This window comes from Carassius gibelio, chromosome B7 (assembly GCF_023724105.1).
Source record: "Carassius gibelio isolate Cgi1373 ecotype wild population from Czech Republic chromosome B7, carGib1.2-hapl.c, whole genome shotgun sequence".
In the NCBI taxonomy this organism is placed as follows: domain Eukaryota; kingdom Metazoa; phylum Chordata; class Actinopteri; order Cypriniformes; family Cyprinidae; genus Carassius; species Carassius gibelio.
In genome coordinates, this window is record NC_068402.1 from 31,634,154 (window position 1) to 31,657,783 (window position 23,630).

At 37.3% G+C, this 23,630-nt stretch overlaps 1 protein-coding gene across 3 annotated transcripts in view; it reads right to left on the reverse strand.

Annotated features, from left to right (window-relative positions):
* Positions 1–23,630, reverse strand: part of ank2b (ankyrin 2b, neuronal) — a 182,588-nt gene that overhangs the window by 48,638 nt on the left and 110,320 nt on the right. For 2 of the 3 annotated variants that reach the window (XM_052560179.1, XM_052560181.1), the window contains exons 7-25: positions 22,747–22,845; positions 22,269–22,367; positions 20,859–20,957; positions 19,868–20,065; positions 19,681–19,779; positions 17,227–17,325; positions 16,816–16,914; positions 16,295–16,492; positions 13,898–13,996; positions 12,505–12,603; positions 12,160–12,357; positions 11,322–11,420; positions 11,135–11,233; positions 10,842–10,940; positions 10,546–10,644; positions 10,366–10,438; positions 7,990–8,131; positions 6,881–6,968; positions 6,539–6,636 (exon numbers count right to left, since the gene is read on the reverse strand). In XM_052560179.1, the coding sequence (XP_052416139.1) occupies positions 6,539–6,636; positions 6,881–6,968; positions 7,990–8,131; positions 10,366–10,438; positions 10,546–10,644; positions 10,842–10,940; positions 11,135–11,233; positions 11,322–11,420; positions 12,160–12,357; positions 12,505–12,603; positions 13,898–13,996; positions 16,295–16,492; positions 16,816–16,914; positions 17,227–17,325; positions 19,681–19,779; positions 19,868–20,065; positions 20,859–20,957; positions 22,269–22,367; positions 22,747–22,845 (2,183 nt within the window). Of the gene's footprint in view, positions 1–4,948; positions 4,985–6,538; positions 6,637–6,880; positions 6,969–7,187; positions 7,200–7,989; positions 8,132–10,105; positions 10,160–10,365; positions 10,439–10,545; positions 10,645–10,841; positions 10,941–11,134; positions 11,234–11,321; positions 11,421–12,159; positions 12,358–12,504; positions 12,607–13,897; positions 13,997–16,294; positions 16,493–16,815; positions 16,915–17,226; positions 17,326–19,680; positions 19,780–19,867; positions 20,066–20,858; positions 20,958–22,268; positions 22,368–22,746; positions 22,846–23,630 lie in introns of all 3 variants that reach the window. The other variant, XM_052560180.1, reaches the window with a different exon arrangement.

Sequence of the window (23,630 nt, forward strand, 5' to 3'; positions counted from 1 at the left end):
TATTGTCTATGCAAACGCAAGTAAATGTATGTGTGGTAGAACGTCACGGTTTCGTAAGTAGCCCTCGTTCCTTGATGGAGGGAACGTAGAAGTTATGTCGTGACAAGATATGGGGATTCACTTGGGAGCCCCAATCATGTCTGACTTTAAGAGAAAACGCCATTGAAATTTGGCTAGTGGATTTTGCATACATGAGCCACTCCCTGTGCATACAGGTATAAATAGACGACTGGTGCATTCACTCCTAAGGTTTTATGCTGAGGAGCAGAGAACTTGTCCCTGGCCACCAGCAATGGTTCAAGGTTGTGGCATGGTGACATAACGTCTCCATTCCCTCCATCAGGGAAGAAGGTTACGTATGTAAGAGACTGACAGAATGATCTGTCAAAGGAAGACACAGGTTCACAGAGAGGGAGACCTTACTGTGGAGAATACACATATATGATTGTCCAAAAAGAATCAAGCAATATGGACACCTAACAAGTAAAGGGGCTGCTAATGCAAGCTAACACTAATACTGGGCCTGGCGTCAGACTGCTCTGCCCAGTCGGACTGCCAAGGGTGCAGGAGGATACTGAACCAGGGTTCGCCATGTGGGGAACTTAACTGGAGGAGGAAAAAAAGGCACTCACATCCCCAGGTGAGGGGGAATGGCGTAGCAAGCATGACAACAGCTGGCTTTCCCTACCACTTACTTGTTACCCAACATACAGGAAGAAACTGGCTCAACACAGTGGCTGTAAAATCTCACTAAGGTGTTCAGACTAAGGTAGCTCTGCAGATGTCTGCAAGAGAGGCGCAATGTGCCAATGCATAGGAGGAGGCAACACTCTGTGTGGAGTGAGCCCTCACCCCCAGGGACATGGCTTGCCTTGGGATTGACATCCATTGATCACCGTAGCAGACAGAGAGCTGCTCAGAGCTTCTAAAGCTCCAGGTGCGGTCCACGAATATGCACCATGATCTTAAGGGACACAGCAACGCCCAAGGCTGGATCTGCCTCCACCAAGAGCAGTGCTTGCAAGTTCATCCAAAAAGGTGTGGTGTGAACCTTGGGCATGTATCCAGGCCAGGGTCTCAGGACAACTTAAGAGTAGGCCAGCCTGAACACAAGGCACTCTCCGCTTACCAAAAATGCTTGGATGTCCCCGACCCTCTTGATTGAAGTGAGCACGGACAGCACTGTTTTAGCAGATTGGAATTTATGGTTGACCGAAATGGCCCTCTGAAGTCCAGCAATATGATCCCAGGAGAGCACCCGTGGTTGCCTAGGAGGGGGTGTAAAACCTCTGCCTCATTTCGGCTGGAGGGACCGCCTCAATTGCATCCTTTGTCAGGAAGATTTAACCTTCTGGCACCCCCTAAGAACCTGACGATGAGATTGTGCTTTCCCAGGGAATGGCTTTCCACTGCAATGTTATGTGCTGTGATAGCAGCCACATACATTTTCAAGGTGGAGGATGACAGTCTATGCTCAACTTTCTTGTAGAAAAGAAGGCACTACTCCAGTCGTTCATCTTCGGTTGTCTTCTCGGCAAGAAGAACCACAAATCACAAACAGACTCCATGGCAGGCAAGTTTGTGAAATGTGGTGTAATCATAGACAACCCTGCCAGTTGATGGTCGCAGTGTTGTCCATACGGACCAACATGTGCTTGCCAATTGGCAATGGCCAAGACCACCACACCGCCAGCAACTCAAGGCAGTTGATGTGCCAAAAGAAGTCGAGGCCCTGTCCAGAACCTCGATGCTGGCTTCCCCTTGCATGTAGCACAACAGGCCGCACTGGAGGCATGCATTGTGACAATAATATGCCAAGACACTTGTTCTAAGGGCACCCTGGCCCATATAAAGACAAGGTCCATCCAGGGGATGAATGAGTGGTGTGAAGGTCACACAAACAGTACCGCGCCACCATGCCCACCTCATGACTCGGGAGTGTAACCAGTGCTGAAGTGGTCTCATATGAAGCAGTCTAAATGGCATGACTGCAGCTGGGGATGCCATATGCCCCAGGAGCCCCTGATAGTGTTTCAGTGGTACCACTGTCCTGCCTCTGAAGGAACTCAAGCAGTTCAGCATGGAACGGGCATGCTCACTGGCAAGACATGCCGTCATTATCACAGAGTCTAACTCCACACTGAGAAAAGAGAATCTCTTCCCAGGAGCCAAACCCAAATACCCAACTGGCTGAGGTGCCAGAGCACCAGGTGCCTGTGATCGCACAACTGTTCTCACGTGCACGGGCCATGCTCGAGATCATGCTGAGGATACCGATGCCCAATTCCCGTAACGGGACAAGGGCGCCTTCCAAAACTTTTTTAGAGACACAGGGGACAGAGAAAGTGTCCAGGAAGAATAAAAACATGAAAAGTAAGAGTCCTTCAGGTTAACCAGTGCAAACCAGTCTTGGTGTTGGTTGCATCTAATAATGCACTTCTGTGTCAGCACCTTGAACGGGAGCTTGTGAAGGATTCAATTCAAGACTCACAGATCCAAGATTGGCTGAAGGCCACCGACCTCCTTTGGTATGATGAAGTAGGTGGTGTAAAACCCCTGCCTCATCTCGGCTGGAGGTACCACACCCTTTGCCAATAGGTCAGAAATCTCCTTGCATGATTCATGTGCATCTCGCTGAGGTTTTTCCACGATTTATAGGGTGGCTGGCAGACGGGGGGTGCCGCACTCCTGTGAGAGGCTTGACTCACTGGCCTAACTGTTACTTCAGCATGGGGTGGAGCAGCATTGAAGGATGTAGGAGGATGCAGGAGGGCACCCACGGCAACGAGCAGAAAGGGGTCTGGGCAAGAAGTGTTTAATGGCCTCTATCTGCTTCTCTACTGCAGAGAACTGCTGGGCACAGCCATCAGAACAGCTGCTGCGAGAGGAATGAGAGGTCAGTGGGGACTGGCCCAGCAGTGAGTCTCTCACTGTAACCCTCAGATGGCCCGGAGCACTAGCCGATGGTTCTCTTTTGTGGCAGAGAAGCCAGGGAGGGTAGTGACAGAGAGAGCCCATACCATCCCTGGTGAAGAGAGAGAGGCGCAATTGTAGTGCTACCATGGTCGTACGCTTACGTTGAACACATGAACCATCCAAAAACACAGCTTTAGCATGCTGGATGCCTAGACATTGATTGTGGCTGTCGATGAAGGATAGGAAACGACCACAACCAAGAGGACATGGATGGAACGGCATCTTTAAAAAGATGTGAGTCATCCATGATTTGCTCTTTTAACTGAAGTGCCCAGGGGAATCGCTGCAGACAGGGGCACAGCTGTTCGCACCATCACAACAACCAGAACAGCTTCCAGACAGAATGATTAAATGGTTTTGTGGAGATCAAACACGTTCATCGACTCAGCTCTGAAGCAAAAATCTGAAGAGTGGATGCACCTGTTACCTATTTATATCTGTATGCATGGGGAGTTGCTCGGGTATGTAAAATACACTAGCCAAATTTCATTGGCATTTCCTCTTAAAGTCAGAGATGATTGGGGCTCCAAAGTGAATCCCCATAAGTCGACACAACATAACTTGTAGTGACCGTGAGACAGGGAACTACATTTACTACAGAACTACAAAACAACACTATGTAAAATACATACAAATACCCATGAGATACCGGTGGATATTAAAATACATAAACATTGTCACAACAACATATATCAGTGTTTGATTTTCATGCAAACACACACACAACACTTGCACAAATTGTCTGGAAATGTGTATATGCAATCCCAGAGACACAACATGCATAGCAAACATGTTTATGTATATGAAAATTCTATTTGTGTAAAGGATACATAACTATATATATGCGAGAATTTAAATTCTTATGCAATCAATTTTGTGCTAGTTATGGTAATGCACTTAATTCACTTTCAGTAATTAACTTGGTTAATCTGGATCTTTGTACACCAACACAAACATTCTTATTCTTTAAAATCAATCCTTAAAGAATGCAGGTCATGATTAAACAAATTATCAGAGACTATTATATACTATATATATATATAAACAATATAATGATAATAATAATAATAATAATAATAATAATATGCTACAGTAATGGTGTAATATTACATTATACTTGGTACGTTTTGACTGTCACAAAATTCATGATTAAACAGATTAAAAACAAATGAGAAACAGACAAATACTGTGTTAGTCTCAAAAAAATGTTTGTGAAATGACAAATAACATTCAATGACTTCAAACTTGCAGTGCCTTTTAGCATATTTAGGCAGTAAATATGTGTGTGTGTGTGTGTGTGTGTGTGTGTGTGTACACACACCAGCGTTTCCCACAGACTTACACTCTATGTGTGGCAGCACTTCTCTGGGGGGAAAAATATATGTATATACTGTAAATGTAAAACAGCAGATGGGTTTACTAAAAGTGAAAATGTATTCTTTGCCAACAGGAAGCACTTTTGAAGTGGCAGAAATAGCAGTTTCCATGGTAAAGGCTGTAATCAAAACAGTACTGCACTCACATGAAAGCTAATTTCAGTCATTATAGGAAAAGTAAATCGAGGGAACGCAATAGTAATCGTGTGCACGTTTTAGTACATTGAGGGAACGAATTAGTAAATAGTGCACACGATTTAGCCTAATATTTTTTCCTGCATGTCATGTGTGGGGCTCCGTAAAGAAAAAAAAATGACATCAAAAATTTTCTGAAGACAATCAGTTTGACTTTGAAATATGCGGTGCTCATGTATATACAATTCAGTCAAAGTCTTTTGGCAGTCAGTGTTGATATTGCGGCAGGCCGCCACAAATAAACTAATGCATGGGAAACCCTGCACACACACACATGCCTATTACAAATTGTAATAATCCAAAAGGCATAGCAAGAAGATAGCAGACTTGATGATTCCTGTGCAGAATGCACACTGAAAGGAGCAGAAGAGGTCTGAGGTCAAATGACACGCTGGAGTCACCTGCTATTGTCATGGTCATGACATGGAGAACAATGGCTGAAGACCAAAATACCATCCATCAGAGAGAAAAGGTCAGAAAGAGAGAATGAAGTTTGAAAAACTTACAGTAAGTGAGAAGTGACATAGTAACTTTGCATTTTCAAGACCACAATCCTACAAGTTTCTGGTTGTTAAAAATGTGTAGAGATTATGTATAAATATTATTTAAAAATATGCCATTACAAAAGAAGAAAAACACAATGAAAATGAAAAAAATGAACTCAGTTGCACACATTTAACAGGCTCTTCAAATATGCTTCATTCTTTGTTAATATTTTTCAAAGATTTGTTTTCGCTAATCATGGATTCTAAATGCATTGCCACAGATTTCGCTTATGCTTCTCTGTTTTTCATTTGGTGTTTTGACACAAACCTCTCGTGGGGGTGGGCTTAACAGTGATCTACTCTGATTGGATAGTGAGCTTTTGATGGACAGGTGCTCCTTGACCTGGAAGTACAGACGCGGCTAGTGATGGGCATTTCGGCTCTTTTTCGTGAGCTGGCTCGTTTGACTCAGCTCACTGAAAAGAGCCGGCTCTTTTGGCTCACAAACGGCTCTTTAAAAAACAATGTTTTGACTATGATATGTGTGAAACAATTCTAATTAAATTATTAAATGAAATCATTCTCACAATTTCTCGGCGGGAGTAGGTGGCTGCAGTAAGGGGAGGGGTCAAAAGAGACCTTTTAAGTTGGACACTTCCTGAATCTCGCTGCAATGGAGTAGACGCAGATGAAGTGGATGTAATCGAAATACCACTGTTTTGTCATCATGTGCATCAATTCCTGTGTTCCGCTGAACACAAAGGAGGAAATTTAGAAGAATATTTCCAAACAAGCAGGTTTCTGCCACCATTTCACGTCCATAGTATTTTTCCATACTATACAAGTCAAATCTGTTTTTTTGCAATTTCTTCCTTTGTTTTAAGCCAGACCCTGACACTTCTCAGATGAAACCACACAAAGATGAGGCATAATGGATAAACAGTCCATTTAGATATATATGTGTGCATTTATATTTTTAATGGATTGATTTATTAATTCACACAAACATACAATAGAATAAAGTGAAAATTATAACAAGGAAGAATTCTAATTAAGAGAAAAATTTAATAAATAAAAAAACAATGTCATGAACATGATGCTATGTCTTCAGTCAGTTATTTCCCATCATGCTTTTGAATACACTGTTAAGCCCACCCCCACGAGAGGTTTGTGTCAAAACACCAAACGAAAAACTGCGAAGCATAAGCAAAATCTGTGGCAATGCATTCAGAATCCACGATTAGCGAAAACAAGTCTTTGAAAAACATTAACAAAGAATGAAGCATATTTGAAAAGCCTGTTAAAAATGTGTGACTGAGTTCATTCTTTTCATTTTCGTTGTATTTTTCTTCTTTTGTATTGGCATATTTTTGATAGTTTCTGAAAAAGTTCAGTTTTATAAAGTTACGTTCATTTTTTTTTAAGCAAATATAATTCCATGGAGTAACAGTACTTGTGTGTGTGATTAATGTGTTTGATGGGGAGCATGAAGTTTTTTTTCCGTACCCGGAATGAGCAGGACTTGAGGAAAGTGCTATGTTGTCCAAGTTTTCCGTTTCCCAGCTATATGAGTCCTTTTCATTTTCTCTTGCAAGTGAAGACACCTGGAGTGGATAAAGACATCAGACATCTTTGTTAAAATTTGGGCTTTATCTACTAATACACACAAGAAAAGGAAGCCAGAATCTTTAAAAACTGAATATTTATATAAAAAAGCTGACTAATCATATCATTATTCCTATCAATTCTTGAAGGCCACCACAGGGTATCACAAATGAAGGCCTTCATATAAAATATTATTTTATAGAAAAGAAAAAATGCATGCACCAAAAAAATCCTCGACTTTACCTGGTTGCTGTATATCATATCCTCCATCATCCCATAGTGTCTTGCGGGGTAGTAACTTTGGTGAGTGGGTGTGTAGGACCTGTCCAAACTAAAGAAAAAGATTTCATAGATTGTCGTCTTTTACCTTTCTTTAAATACCACTTTATACAATACAGATTGTGTCAAAGTCATGTTAGTATCATTACTGATAAAAATCTCTCCATTCAAGGAGCACCTGATTCTAAAATACACTGTATTGGAACAAAAATTGTGGGATCATCTTTAATATAATCACTGATATGTAGAGAGTGCAGAGTTCCTCACATACCTTTGTAAGCGACTATGTCAGCATTAGCAGAAAGAAGAATACATGAGTTATAATTAAATTTATACATTAAAATATAAAAGCATTTAAAATTATACATTGTTATGTTTGAGTTATATTAAGGAACTGTGAGTATTCTGAAAGAAAGAGAGAACTGGATATGAAAAGTGACATTTAGCCAATTTTATGTTTGACAAATTTTACTATAAGAAAAATAGCAGGTTTTCGAAACAAGTATAAATATATAGTTCATACATGAAACTCTAAATGGTGCTGGCTGACTGTGTGTTAAAATTACTGATGATATTCAGAGAGTTCATTTGACATAAGCTGATTGGTTCATGCTGCATATGCAGCCAATGAGCTTACTGCTTTGTATTTAAATGCCTGGCTAGTATTCACTGGAGATTATTGCAGCATGCTTTTAGAGTTCCCCAAAACCCTCCACCTTCCCCAGCTCCACCTGTATACAGCAGATCTGCTAAGGGTTATTTTATATGCTATTTGTGCAGCAGCAGTATGTCTTAAATACTCATGGCACCATATAGCCATATGCATTGGCAGTAGCAAGTTCCTGTACTTGCTTGTAGCAGCAGCAATAATCTACAACTAAAGCAATAACCAATAGCAGCAGCAATTTAGCAGCAGCGTAGCAGATCTGTTCTGCCAAATACATTAACATTGTCATTAAGTCCAAATACATTAACATTGTCATATCCATCACCACGCTAAAATGTTCAGAGAGTTGTCATGATTGAACTCTGTTTATCAACTTGTATTTCATTAAGTATCAAAACTAATGTACCTGTCTGATCGGCCTCCTTCTAAACTGAAGCGCAAGTAGTTCATGCCATCCAGGTACTGCCCAGGTAGAGAGTCGTCTCCCAGCTCTCTCAAATCCTCTGCTCTCAAATATTCTCCACCATCACCTGTCATGGTGTCATCACCTGTTGACAGAACGATGGTTATTACTGTATTCCCATATATCTACAATTTACAATCACATTTAAAGCATTTTATATACATATATAATAAAAGAATCACTTGTTTAAAACGTTAGAGACCTTGAGAGAGAGAGAAAAAACCTGGACCCACATAAATGCACAAAACCTTTACTTTACAGATTCTTTATTCTTTCCATTTATATCTGTCAATGAGTGCATATATTAGCAAAGCCTCTATGATTTGGTACGACAGCAATCTACAGTGAAGCAGTTCTAGGGCAATAACATCAAGGGTAGACTAAATAAAGCAGCTCTGCCACAGTATGGCCAGCAGGGGCAGTGTCTCTAGCCTGTGCTGTAAGCCAATGAGCTGACATACTGTAGACCGACATTGGTGTTTGGCTTTCAGTTGCATATTGGCTCCCTAGAGTGTGGAACAATGGGAAAAACAACACAAATAGTATGCAATATAATTAACTATTAAAAAAAAAAAACTGTCTTGTTTTAGATAGTCAGATCTCTCAGATCTTATATGTGTTCAAACTTCCACACTTTTAATTTCACCCTTAAAAATCTAAACATTTGTGTTTTGTGGTTTTTAGGTAATGTCTCTTAGCTTCAAAATCATTTGCTGCATATGGCAGTGTACACCAAAAGGTTGACAAAACACTTTTTAATACATATATACAATATTAAAATGTACAGTCATCATGGGAAAAAAGGATGAAACTGGAATGTCTCAAAGCACAGTTAAATAAAATAAAAATTAATTTAAATAAAATGTGAAAAAATATATATTGAAATACAATAAAAAGTAATAAAAACTATATATATATATATATATATATATATATATATATATATATATATATATATATATATATATATATATATATATATAATTAGTAGTAGTAGTAGTAGTGACAACAATAAAATAATAATGATAACAAAAAATTACTAAATTACAAAAAGTTTAAAACATGAACAGAAACTCTACTAGTGTGATACTAAATTAACTGCTAAGTAACACCTGCTTCTGCCTAGCCATAGTCATCTTACTGGGATATTGATGTGTTTAATTAGGTTGGCTTTGCCAAGATATGACAATCTAAAAGGTGATATTTATAAATTTAATGCCAAAAAAATACCAACCATGCCTTTATTGTGTCAGTATGTAGGCTACACATTTTACAATTTCCACATATTATACAACTTCCAACTGGGAATTATTTGACCTTTTTAAAGAAGAAGCTGCTATTTTCAAATTATAAAAATACACAAATGTTTAGTAGACTGCTTATTAAAGCTGCGGTAGGGAACTTTTGACGCTCTAGCGGTTAATAAACAGAACTGCTTGCATCTTGCAGAAGAACATCGTAGCCGGAACTACTTCTCTCTGTTTATGTCTATGAAGAATCACAAAGGTAGGCTACTGGGTTACTCCGCCGCGGTATCCCCGAAAGCAATCTAAAATAGTCCGAATATAAACACTTATTATAGGTGCACCCTAGTGATTCAGGACAAGCCAAAAACACGGTTTGGAAAATGATTGGTTATTTTTTACCGGGAGCGATGGAGTTTCTGCAAAAGGCAATAGGACCACTGGGAGGAGCCAGAGGAGCTTGATTTTTTCACAGATTATCCGTCTCATATTCTACTGTCAGGACATAATGACAGGTTTAATAAATATGTAAAAAATATTTTTTTACAAAAGTTCCCTACAGCACCTTTAACTTACTGGCTGCACTACAATTCCAATAAATTACTGCAACAATAAAACATTAGATATAATGCATAGCATTATGTTTCATGAAAAATAATAAACCACTACAAAATTTAGACAGTCATTAAGTAATATGGATTTAAAGTTGCCAATTCCATCATGCCACACTATTGTTAATATCACTAAAACCCACAAGATCATTAAGAAAGGTTGAGCTTTTACACCACATCAATCCATGCTCTGCCACTCTATACCTTCAAAATCAATAGAGTCATCAGACATAGCCCCATCATCTACATGTCTTGGAACTGCAGGAAATTCCATGTAAATATACATTAGAAACCCAATCACACTAGATTACACACATCTGAATATCATATTACAAGTGAAAACTTCAGACTTGCCAACATACTTCAGGAAGTATTCTGGGATTGAGTGACTGATTGACTGACTGATTAAATAAAGCAGTTTAATAAAAAAATAAAGCGATAAAATATAAGTTTTCCACACTCACCCTCTTCGTCAGACACATCAAGGACTTCTGTCATGGTCTCTGGCACATTAAGCTTGTGTTTCTCTGTCACTGTCTACATAGAAACAAATGTGTTTGTTGTTGTTGTTGTTGTTGGTTAAAATCCGCAATACATATATTTTTATGACCTTCATATAAATGCACAAGCTTGGGTTAACTTACTGTTGTTGTAGTTATAATTTCCTCTGTGACTACCCTCAGAGTGTCAACCACAGAGATGTAACCAAGGCGACGTGCGATGGCAAGAGCGGTGTTTCCATTCTACACAGTAGAGGACATAACATCAACAACGATATTAGACATTTGCTTTCTTTTTCTTTGAGGCTTTTTTTCTCCATTCCAGGGGAATATGTATTACAAACGTCTAAATGGTCCATTTTATGCTGATTTTATTGAATAATGTTTAAATGGAGTACACGTTTGCATTTTTGTGTGTGACTGTGATTATATTTACTCACCACAGTGATGGCATTGGGCTTGGCTCCATGCTGGAGTAAGACATTAATGATGTGTGTGTTGCCTTGTTGTGCAGCCTGGTGTAGAGGTGTGTAACCATTCTGACAAGAATACAAATGTTATATTTCACAATATGCCTATAACACATTGCTATCTTTTGTCTAATTAATATATAGGTATATTACACGCTTTTTATGTGGATATCAATGTATACTGTGGTTATATAGCTATTTTTTATTTAAATATAAAATGGTCTTTATATTATTATTTAAAAAATTCATAGATTAAGAAATACCTTTGTTTTAGCATTGACACTTGCCCCACTCTTCAACAGAAAATTAACCATCTTTGCATTTCCATAGTGACAGGCAACAATAAGAGGTGTGTATCCCAACTGAAATAAAGATCATTTTGTCAGCATCAGTAATAGTTATTGGGGAAAATTTTATTTTTATTTTGGGATACAATAATAATTTTCTTACTTTGGTTTGTTGGTCAATGTTGGCACCGTGCTTAACTAAAATCTCACCAGCACCTACTTTATCTTCTTGGGCAGCAAGATGAAGGGATGTAAGTCCACTCTGAGAAAACATTACAAATAATAAATAAATAAACAAACAAATCAATAAATGATCAAATCAAACCAGAGACCTTAACAAAAACAGAGCTGGAGTTCATCATCACAAAAAATCTGAAATTAAGAGCGAAATAATAGTCTTGGACCTGGCTATTCTTAAAGAAATACAGGGCTTATAAGTGAACAAAGAGTCATGCACAATACACATCCATCAAGAGGTCAGATTAAATGGAAGAACGGCTCCTAATAGGTACAACATTTCTTACCTCTTCTTCCATTTTCTTTTGTCATGTAAAACCACAGTTTTACATACATGACCACTGAGTTATATAGAACTATTAAAAACCACATAATTTTTGCATTGCGTTGTCTCATTGTTATTTGTTATATTTGTTTTTTATTATATATATATATATATATATATATATATATATATATATATATATATATATATATATATTTGCTCTTCTGTAATGTAAATTATTCCACTTGATTCATTTGATTTTGTATCTTTGTCTTATTTCAAATTTAATTTGCTTTATTGTGATAATGTTTCAAAGTATGGAAAAACACAAAAGACCCCATAGCTAATTTTATCATATTTTAAAGTGATGGAGAGCATATTTAATTATCATTCAATGTTTTTAAACTGCCTAATGCAATTTTGCAAAAAATGTCTTTTTTACAGTGTTTACATTTATTTGATATTTGAAGAGATTTGAAGTATTTTCATAATCATTCACCTTAGTGGTTGCACTGACATTAGCTCCTCTTTGCAGAAGCAGAGCTGCCATCTCACTGTGTCCCTCTTGGGAAGCCAGATGGAGCGGCATCACACCCTGTTTGGTCTGGATGTTGGTCTCAGCTCCATACTGTAGGAGTGTTGTAGCTATTTCCATTTGATTCTTTTTTGCTGCTATATGAAGGGGAGTGTATCCATTCTACATGAACAGAGAAAAGACACAGAGGACAGTTATAGGCTGGTGAAGCTACAGAGAGTTTGTAACAGAAAAAAAAGAAATGTTAAATTAAATTTAAAAGAAAAAAAAAAAGCATGTCATATATATTTTAAGATGACATCATCTCACCTTGGCTGTGGCATGGGGAGATGCGCCTTTGTCCAAAAGCAGGAGCGCCACCTTCTGGTTATCATAGTGAGCAGCGACATGTAGAGGAGTAAGACCATTCTGCTGGGATGATGGCCAGTGCAACATGATTAAGGGAGAACTGTTAGCATTGCAAAAAGCATTAAATCAAACCTGATGACACATGGAATATTTGATGAAAAAGCAGTGTTAACAGGGATTGTTACAGCGTGGTAAGTTTGAAGGTAAAGTTATCGTCTAGATTAGAGTGCAAGCTCGAGAGAAATCAAAACCTGGTTCCTTATTAAAGAAAAAAGGAAGAAAACAAATTGTTTCTTTTTCTTAACAAAATGTTATCAGTAATGAAACAATGCTTACCAGTACTCTTGCAGTCAACATAGCCTCAATGTATTTCTTTTAAACAACATTCCAAAAATTCTATGAATTAGGCTAAAACCAACCAGTCATGTAAATATTTATATATATATTAGAGGTGGGCATAGATTAATTTTTTTAATCTAGATTAATCTCACTGTGATCTTGAAATTAATCTAGATTAATCTATGGCTCATTCGAATTCTGCCGAAGGCATTCAGAATATGTGTTACCCAAATAAAATTGACAAACAGTAAGTCTTTGAGAAGGGGTTTATCAAGTTATGTGGTGCATTAGAAAAGGGGCTCATCTCCTGTTTACAAAATGAATCACAGTTTGTAGGTGTCAAGGTACAGAAACCAAATAATAGCACTGGATAGACTTCAATGTAAAAATGAAATATAGGCTACAATCAAACCTACATTTATTCAGCAACCTTCAACATTTCTCACATTATTACAGTTTTGCTATATATATCAAAAATTATATCTGGTTTCTGAATGATTTTTGGTTTGACTGTTAAAACTACAAAGAAATTCAGTCAAGAGCAGTGAGTGATTTTCTTTCTTTTCTTTTCTTGGATTAACATTACAGCAGCCAGTGGCTAAATAGGGCGCGGTCCCTTTAAGAGACGATGAACGCATCTAATATAATACACATCCCATTTTTGGCCTCAGCCAGTCGGTTATATAAAATATCAAGGTGAAAGTCATCATAGCTTGCTTAGTAGAGACCCAGCTCCCAACCCAACTTTGAGAATAGATTAACGGCGATATTTTTTTTATCGCCCGATAAGAGTCTCGCGTTAACACAGCACGTTAACGGCGATAACGGCCCACCACTAATATATATATATATATATATATATATATATATACATACATACATACATACATACATACATACATATATATATATATATATATAATACTGCACACTTAATCATTTTGTCTTAATCTTAATATTTGCAACAGTGTTTTAAAAACAGATTGTCAGTTCAGTTCAGTTTGCTTGGGCCTACCTTCCCAGCACAGTCAGGGGGTGCCCGCCGCTGTAGAAGTAGTTTTGCCACATCCAGGCTACCATATTTTGATGCCACGTGTAAAGGCGTGAACCCTTTCTGCAAATATTTAATTGCAAAATACAGATAAGTCAACTGATCCTTGTCAAACATATTAAACTAACTATATGTATATTACATTATACACAATACTAATATACTGTAAGCCAAGCATAAATATATTCTAAAGAAAATCATTAAAAGCTAAAGCATGTCTTGAGGCACAATGAAGCCTATTAGAATACAGGTAAAATAACTGTATAATTCAAGCAATTAAAGAAAAAATACCCATGTATGAGTTTTTATGTTTTTATATACATTGCATAAGCAATGTAGCCTGGTAATACCAGACTCTGCTACTTCACTTTGCTTCGTAGACAGAGTTTGGAATGGCATAATAGAGAAGTGTTTTCTCTCTCGCTAGGGGGCGCTTGTCTGAAGTTTAAAATTATTGGTTACCGTAAGCCAATCAGATACATTTAGTTATGACGTATGTTATGCGCCTGTACAGCCGCATCAAAGCACAGACATCATGCATCAAACTCAAATCTATGATTGAACTTCCACTGTAAACCTGTTGTAAACATGATGATGCGAGCGAAATACCGGAGTGAACATGGCTGTAAACGACTTTTGCAGATTATGCGAAGTTAATCTACGGATCTACGTCACGGCTCTCAGCCCGCCCTCTGTTCGTTGATTGGCCCGGCTGTTTCCAGACCGGTGGCAAACAGAAAGCTCTGACGCTGAGGCAATTTACTTTTCTGAATATCAATAGGCTTACATGCGCAAGCACAAAATCTGCTATTCATTTTATACAACAGTGCATCTATACACAGTGTTTCATTCCTTGAACGAATCAGGTGAGCCAGTGATTCAACGCCCCATTCAGATGGACACTTTCCCTGCATCCCATTTGCATATTATCCAGCCTGTCTGCCCTGAATAGTATTAAAAATTACTTATATCACATAGAATTTTGGAATGGATATTATGCACATTGGGACACAGGCTTGTTACGTTTCTAATTGAATTAACCATTTTGAACAAGTAATTTGATTTGAATGATTCAATAAATCATTTATCAAAACAAGGGCTTGCTGCCACCTACTGGTGGTTTTATTGTCATCATTATTTTTCCATGAAGGCTTAAACCAGCCCAATAGCAGCCAAAGTTTCAACACTAAAGCTCATTTAGAAAAATATTGTTTAGTTATCAATATTGACCAAAATTCCTCCATTTGAGGCCCAAGGGAAAAAAAAGTTTATAAATAATATTTCATTTACTAAGGCAAATTCTTCACTAAATAAAATCCTTTTTAAAAGATATACACATTTTGCAATTATTATGTAAGGGATAATGTACAGAATAAACCCCGACATGGTGATCAGGTCTTGTACCAGTCTGAAGGGGTTTATTCTGTGAGAACAACCAGCTGGATGTACATTATCCCACTTATTATATAGCTATTTGCTACATAAGTAAATAATTAGACACAAAATATTTGAAATATTTTAACACAAAGCTTCCGCGAAGACAGCAGCTGCGACCAAGCGGCAAATTCAATCTAAACGGAGATTTAAGGTGCAGTCAAATCACGTATTACACAACATTTCACCACAAAATAATTAAGGCAATAAAAGAATTAAGACAAAAATGTTTTAAAACCTTACCAGTTTGTTAGTTATCTTATAATCTAAAACAATCGTAGCAAAATGGCAGCAGCTGCGTTCGTATTAAACTAGAGCCACTCCGCAATACCAGGATGACATAATTAAACAATTGTACATCATTTTGAATCAAGTTTTAATATTTTATTAGCGAAACAAACGCAAAGCTTCCACCAAGAAAAAAATATTTCAAGCAAGAGTACAGCGCCGACTGCTGTTACCCAGATGAGCCTGTGTTATTAGCTTTTACAAGTTGTTATCGAGGGATAGCATACTTCAGAATGTCAATTGCTGGTATAAATAGTTTTGGTAACACTTTAGAATAAGGTTCCATTAGTTAATGTTAGTTAATGTATTAATTAACATGAACAAACAATGAATAATACATTTATTACTGTATTTATTCATCTTCGTTAATGTTAGTTAATGAAAATACAGTTATTCATTGTTAGTTCATGGTAATTCACAGTGCATTAACTAATGTTAACAAGCACAACTTTTGATTTAAATAATGCATTAGTAAATGTTGAAATTAACATGAACTAAGACTTATAAATGCTGTAGAAGGATTGTTCTTGCTTAGTTCATGTTAATGAAAGTAGTTAACTAACATTAACTAATGGAACCTTATTCTAAAGTGTTACCATATTTTTTTCATCAGGGAGGTAAAATCTGGCTATCACTCACCTTGGTAGCTAAAGAGTGAGAAGCGCCAGCCTCCAACAGCACTGAAGTAACGTCCAGATGCCCCTCGCGTGCAGCGATATGAAGGGGGGTGTAACCATTAATGGTTGCTGCATCTGGGTGAGCCATGTGTTGTAGCAGGAGCTGGACAATCTCTGTCTTACCCAGACGAGATGCAATGTGAAGTGGAGTCTGATCTTCCTGATGGGTGAGAAGTGTGATATTGGTACATAGGTTCATATAGGCACATTTTGAGAACAATGTGTTAAAGTTTTAAGTTTAATTTCAGCAATTTCTTAATCTGTTGTCATTACATTGTATTATACATGGGCTAAGCATCTGCATTTTATCAGCCTCTGACCACCTTGCTCTCACAGACCCCTAAAAGCTTATAGTAGTAACCCACTACTTTTGGCATTGTAATACAGTTGGAATACCTATTCCCCCTCAAATAAAACCGAAGGATTGGATAAATATTAATATTACGTGAACACATGCAGTGTTGAAGTATGCCTTTGTCTTACCCTTGCTCTTGCATCCACCATGGCTCCATTTCTCAGAAGACAGCGAACAACTTCCATCTGTCCAGCACGGGCAGCCATGTGCAAAGCAGTCTCTCCACGCTTAGAATACAGATAGAGTACGATATTTCATGCTCTAGACCAGAGATTTTGTAACCTTTTTTCTTAGCTTAACCGCCAGGGTTTAAATAATTGAAACACAAAGCCAGTTTCAAAAGGTGGGCATAGGTATCTTAAATTATTCTACCTTTAAGCCATGAAAAGGCATTTCTAGAATGCTTTGCACCAAAGTTAAATTTAATTAAGTATGCTGATGGATATTAATAAACTATATATATTTATGCATAGTTTATTAAGCGCTATGTGTAAGTCAAGTTTGAGCACATTTAAGGTTCCATGATGGAAGACACTCACTATATTGCTGACATCAGGGGAGGCTCCATTCTGCAGTAGTAAAAGAGCAATGTTGAGGTGACCCATGAAGGCTGCCACATGGATTGGTGTGAGACCAGACTAGACAGAGAGAGAGAGAGAGAGAGAGAGAGAGAGAGAGAGATGAAGAGATGACAATGACATCAACCTAATTATCTATATCAAATAATTAATCAACACACATAATCTACTAACTGTTTCTATCAAATAAGCACAACATCCACATATGAATATGAAGTATATACTGGTATTGTCATACAATTAACAAAAAGCATTAACAAAGGTAACTAACACCAGCTTGCTCTGTTCTTTTTCTATTAGATCTGTTTTCTTTTTATTTATTTTATATTGCTATGTGTACTGCATTAGGCTGAGACTTGTCATAGCACTTGCATATTGTTCTGTTGTTGATTTTGATTGCTTCCATTGTCCTCATTTGTAAGTCAGTTTGGATAAAAGCATCTATTAAATGACTCAATGTAAATGTATTGTGATTATATTGATATACAGTATTGATCAATAAAATGAATAGACCCAAAACAGATCTATTGTGTTCTGAATCTATGTTGTACTACGCTGACTGTACAGAAATAATTAATGGACTTGATCTGAATTTGCTAAAATATGTTGAACAAAGCTAAAACAAAACATTTATTATTAACTTTCAGTTATGTGAACCCTTGTTCCCTGAGTAGAGGTAAGAAGTTGCATCAGTAGCTGACACTACGGAAACAATTGGTCAGTCAAAAAATGGTGATTTTGTCCAAATTTGCAGTAAGCCATAAATCTATTTCCTATTTGAACATGTAGAAACAGGATGGCATACGTAAAAAAAAAAAAAAAAAACATCAGGATATATTTGACAGAAGTCTCCATGCTGGCAGATGGACAGAGAGAGGTGTCAGGTGCTCTTTCACTGAAGCCTGTGACACAGGGATCTGAATGGCCACGTGTCTGTCTGATCCTGAATGAGCTGATACGATCACCTGAGAATGTGTTAGAGGGATAGAGCCTGCAACGTCTCTAACTGTGTCATAAGGGGTATAAAAAATGTTGGACTGGATATTGAGGCCAGCGTGAACGATCAGGCACCGCTTGAAGGAAATACAATGCCGCAGGCATATGGAGAGATGGACATAACTCCTAAGGGGTCGGTGGGCTGCACTCCTTTTCCTTACCAACAGGTCAGGGATGATTTTCTTGAATTAAAGACCAGGAAGACTTATCAGCCAGGTCAATTCCCAATGCATGGTTGTTGGACACACACCCCAGACTTTCGGAGGTAGAGGGAAGACAATATCAAAACTCTTCTGCTCCTCCTTATGACACTGGAGAAAATTGCAAGAACAACTTGCAGACATTACAAGCTCTCAAGTGTGTAAAGGAATGAACAGCTTGAACATAGTTGAGTGCTGCTTTGCCTTGGAATTTCTTGATGACAGCGCTGACCATGTTACAGAAAAGCACAGACAGAGATACTGGACAGAGGCATTCAGCAAAAAGGTCTTCTCATTTCCTTCTAATCTCTGTGAGATTTAGCCACAAATGCCTTTTTGTTGCAAAAAAAAAAAAAAAAAAAAAAACCTGCAATGGAGAGACTGACTGTGCAAACCATGTGATTTGTGACTTGAAGCACCAGATCTGTGGCACACAGGCGATTAGAGTTTAGAGTTCAGACAAGCACCTTTGAACATATCCTTAAAGACGTCCTCTTAGCACAACTGTAGTACCGCCATGGCCAGCAGTACGTCTTTCCCTAATCAGGATTAGATGGAATGGTAGGATTTGTTTTCAAAGATAGGACCAATGACTGTGTTAAATTTCCTACAAAAAGGAAATAACCTTTGAAATATCCATATACCCTTGCTCCACTAACTCATGATGGTGGTAAAGTTAGAAGTAGCCAGATTAGTGATACGATCTCAAAGCAGCTGCTTTGAAGACCTTGATGACTCATCTTGGAAATCTAGAATGTGGATGCAAATTAAAAACCGAGCAGAAAGCACTCATCCAACTCGGACTGCTCTTCCTGCTGGTCAGTATCTAGCCAGTTCATATTAAGCCTGTCCAAAAGCACATGAAACCACCTAAGTAGGTTCTTGAAAGGTAAAAAAAAAGCCACCACAGAAACAGATTGATTCTGATCTTCCATCTGTCCTTAAAAATAAAGTGAGTAGGGAGCGAAGCACTTTAACTCAAAAGTTGTCACAGTGCACAAATTAAGAAATGCCACCAACGCTAGTGCCTTCTGAGTGAACCTATAAAAGGGAACTGCAGAGCTTTCTGAGAAATTCTGCACAGATTCTATGCAGGCTTATAATTAAGATTATGGCAAATAACTAAACTGAATAAATAACTGAAACGTTATTATTATATCAAATGAGACAAAATTCCTCCATGTTGTTCATGTGGTAGTGGTAGTCTCTGTGCCCATACCTCAGTGATAGCTTGAATGAATGCTCCATACTTGATCAAGAGCTCCATCACTTTGACTCTGTTTTTCTTACAGGCAATGTGCAGAGGAGTGAAACCATTCTAAAAAGAAGCAAACAAGCAAGACAGTGTAAGATTCTTAAAAGCTTTATAGAAGAAACAGGACCCACAATAATAAGAATGCATGTACCAATGCTCGGGCATTCGGGTTGGCTCTCTTGTCTAATAGAAGTTTGGTAACTCTGTAGTGACCACAGTGGGCGGCAACATGGAGGGCTGTCAGGTAGTCCAGTGTGACATCATCAACAGGTGCCTTGTGCTGCAGCAGGTGTTTGACACACTCCACATGGTCACCCTGCGCTGCCATGTGGAGTGGAGATAAACCGTTCTAGACACAAAAGTAAATTGAAAAAGAAAGTAAGAGAAAACTCTATCATTGACACATCACATATTAGTCTGTATGTGTTTGGTGGTTAAACATTTGTAAAATTCGAAAAGTGGTATGTGATGGGTTGAGCTGTAGTGTTACGTAATGTATTAAATTATTGAGTAACTTTTACTCACAGTAACTAACAAGGTTTTTCAGCATTTAGAATTTAATTGAAAAAAGTTTCTGAAATTAATACAAATATGATTACATTTAAACAATTTAAGAATGTATTTCATGTTTACTATGATTTACCAATCCATGTTATCAGAAACACAACACCATATCATTAGATAATATTAATAATTTTTTTATACGCCTAACAAAATTAGCATTTATTTCATTTATGTTATTGTGTTGATTTTTTTTGAAACTGCTATTTCTTTAAATTTCCCTTTTCTGATAATTTTCTTTACCAAATGATCTTGCTACTCCTAAACTTTTTCTTGTATTAGCTGGTTGACACCATCTCTAACAGTGCTTACCTACTTCTAAAATACAGATTATTATTATTCCTAAATTACATATTACTAAATATTGTTTGGTAGTGTATCTTTGGACATGTTGCAGTGTATGCAAAACAGCATGTTATGTGAAGGGAAAGACTTTCAAAGCTATAACAGACAATACAGTAACATAAAGCTTTACCCTTTACCTTCAACAACACATTACAGTTAACGTCCAGAATTTCTATTTATTATTACACAAAAACAATAGCATATTTTATTATAAAATTCATCATTTCGATAACTACCTTGGTTCTGGCCAGCATGGGGGCTCCTCTCTCCAATAAGAGCTCCACTGCTGTGTCATGGCCACTTCTTGCTGCGCAGTGTAAAGGTGTGAGGCCATCCTGCAACATAGACATTCTCACCTTAAGGTCTCATCAGTAATTTCATTACAAAACACTTTGGAACCTGAAAAACCTCACAAATGTGACGTTATCTACATGTACTGTACATTCTCCTTAACCCGTACACTTTCAACCATAGTCTCTCTCCTGTGTCTTTTATACTACTGCAGAATAGTGTATTCGTCATTGCTTATAGGACATAAAAAGCACTGCTGAAATCAGTAACATCAGAGCATGAAAGGGGTGTGTGTGTGTGTGTGTGTGTGTGTGTGCGTGTGTGTGTGTGTGTGTGTGTGTGTGAAGGATGATACATCAGACACTGCAGGAGGGAGACTGCAGAAGAAAGGGACAGAACACAACCAGCTGGACTCCACACTGCAGTCAAAATCTGAAGAAGAACACAGCCGGTCATGGCTTTAATCAGACCACACACACACACACACAGACAGCTACAGTGACTCATCATCACTGGTGACTGCAGAAAGGAATTGTGGTTTCCCCTAATATTACAATTCAGGCAAAAATAAATCTTTGTGCATTTGAATATATAAATACACATTATATTTGCAGCATTTTAATATTTTGACAAATTAAAGTCTATGAAGTTTAACTGAATTATGTAATTATAATGGGATTATAACAATGCATGTAACAAAGGCTTTAAAGACTTCTGACTGCTTATTAGATCATCTGACTGCTTTCGGATTGAGACTTTCAATTATTGAAGATTCCAGTAGGCCCTTCTGTGATGATTTTGTATGTTTTCCCTGTGTTTGCAAGGGTTTCCTTCAGGTGCTCTTGTTTTCTGCACAAGTCAAAGACATGTAGGGAACTGGCAACACTCATTTTCTTATAGATTCAGAGTGTAAATGTGTTTGTCTGTGTTAGCCCTGTTGTGAACTGGTCATTCATTTTCTGCATTTGGCCCAAGACAGTAGTTAGCAAATACAATGTTTATTTTAATAATTTATGTTATATTAGTTATTTTCAACAAGAAAGGTCATCCTGTGTAAATTGTGCCAAAATAATTTGCTGCTAATACTGCTGTGGTGCAGACAGGAGCAGTCAAAGTAGAGAGAGAGTTTCTTAATTTCAATAGGCAATTTTTACTGTTTATTAAGTAGTTTGATATAAAGCTGATTACACTTTTAAGAGCAACTAAAAAAAAATTGATCTAAGCATGGCATTCCTTTTTCTATTGCTAACTGACATTTGGCTTATATCAGACACATAAAAATGCTAGCCATAAGCCATCTCACCTATGTGTATACAGTATGTACAAAACAAAAGTGCTAACACATTGTTACTAACCCTTGTTTTGGCATCAATCTGAGACCCTCTGTCCAACAGCAGATGAACCATATTAGTGTTTCCCCTCTTAGATGCAACGTGTAGTGGCGTGATCCCATTCTGTAAAGACAAAAGAAACAAATATAATATATGTTGTCTTTAGAAATTAATGGAGCTGAGAATCATCTTTTTATATTTTATGGATTTCGTAAATACTACTCTAGAATCACAAGCATTGTCTAAAACTTGGACTGCACATCATTCTGTAACTACATAATTTCAGATAGTTGTTAACTTTGGTTCAGATATGAACTTTCAGTTTCATAAATGCAGAAAACTAAATTAAAATTAATGACCATTTAGCCCTTTTTAAATTATTTATTCTTAATTTTTGTATTGTATCTTTTTGTGGTATTATGAAGTAGCTTTAATAGTAAATGTACAAGTGCTTAAGGCAGTCAAGCTTATGTACATGCATGTAAAAGCTGTAAACACTCACCCTTGCAGTGAAGTCCACAGCAGCCCCTCTATTGAGGAGGAGTGTTGCAACATTTACATTTCCATAGTGAGCAGCGATATGCAGGGGTGTAAATCCACTCTACAAAAAGAATCAAAAAAGGGGATGGGGCACAAGAAAAAATAAAATATAAAACATGAGATTTTAGACAACATTCCTACAATGCTTTAGATCCAAGCTGTCAATAAACACAGATCTGAAAACAGCTAACCTCGCCTATACAACCATGTTAATTCACAATTAAAAGGCTGGTTTCAGATCTGCAATTAGTGGCATCTTCAACTCCAAACAAAAACTGCATCCCTGACTTTATCTTGTTTGTATAGACTATATTAGCATGCAGCAATCACATAAAGTACAAAATGGACAATTATGAATATGGATTGAGCTCATTGTTGCCTCAAAGGCACCTTTGGTCCCATGTGAAGAAGTCTGAAAAGAAACCTTAAACATGAATTTTGACAACTAAAACATACATAAACATACACATATAAACTTTAAGAGAGGTCAAACTCCTAGACATAGGCATGCAAACAAATAAATATACTAAAATGACAAATAAATTAACTTAAAATAACAAGAAGCTGTTGACAGAACATAAAAGACACAACATTTCAGATGACATACTGTAATAAAAACAAGGGAGACATAATCGAACAAGACTAAAGAAAACATAAAATTATCAAAAAACAAAAGTGCAGTATGCAGATAATATCAGTAATAAAATCATGTCTGGACTATAAGAAGGTAAAGATTGTAGAGGAGTTTAAATATGTGAAATTCTTGCCTTACCTTCCCATTCTGAAAGTCACGGTCCGATTTAATGTGAAAACATCATTTACAAAAGTGTGAAGAATATATTGACT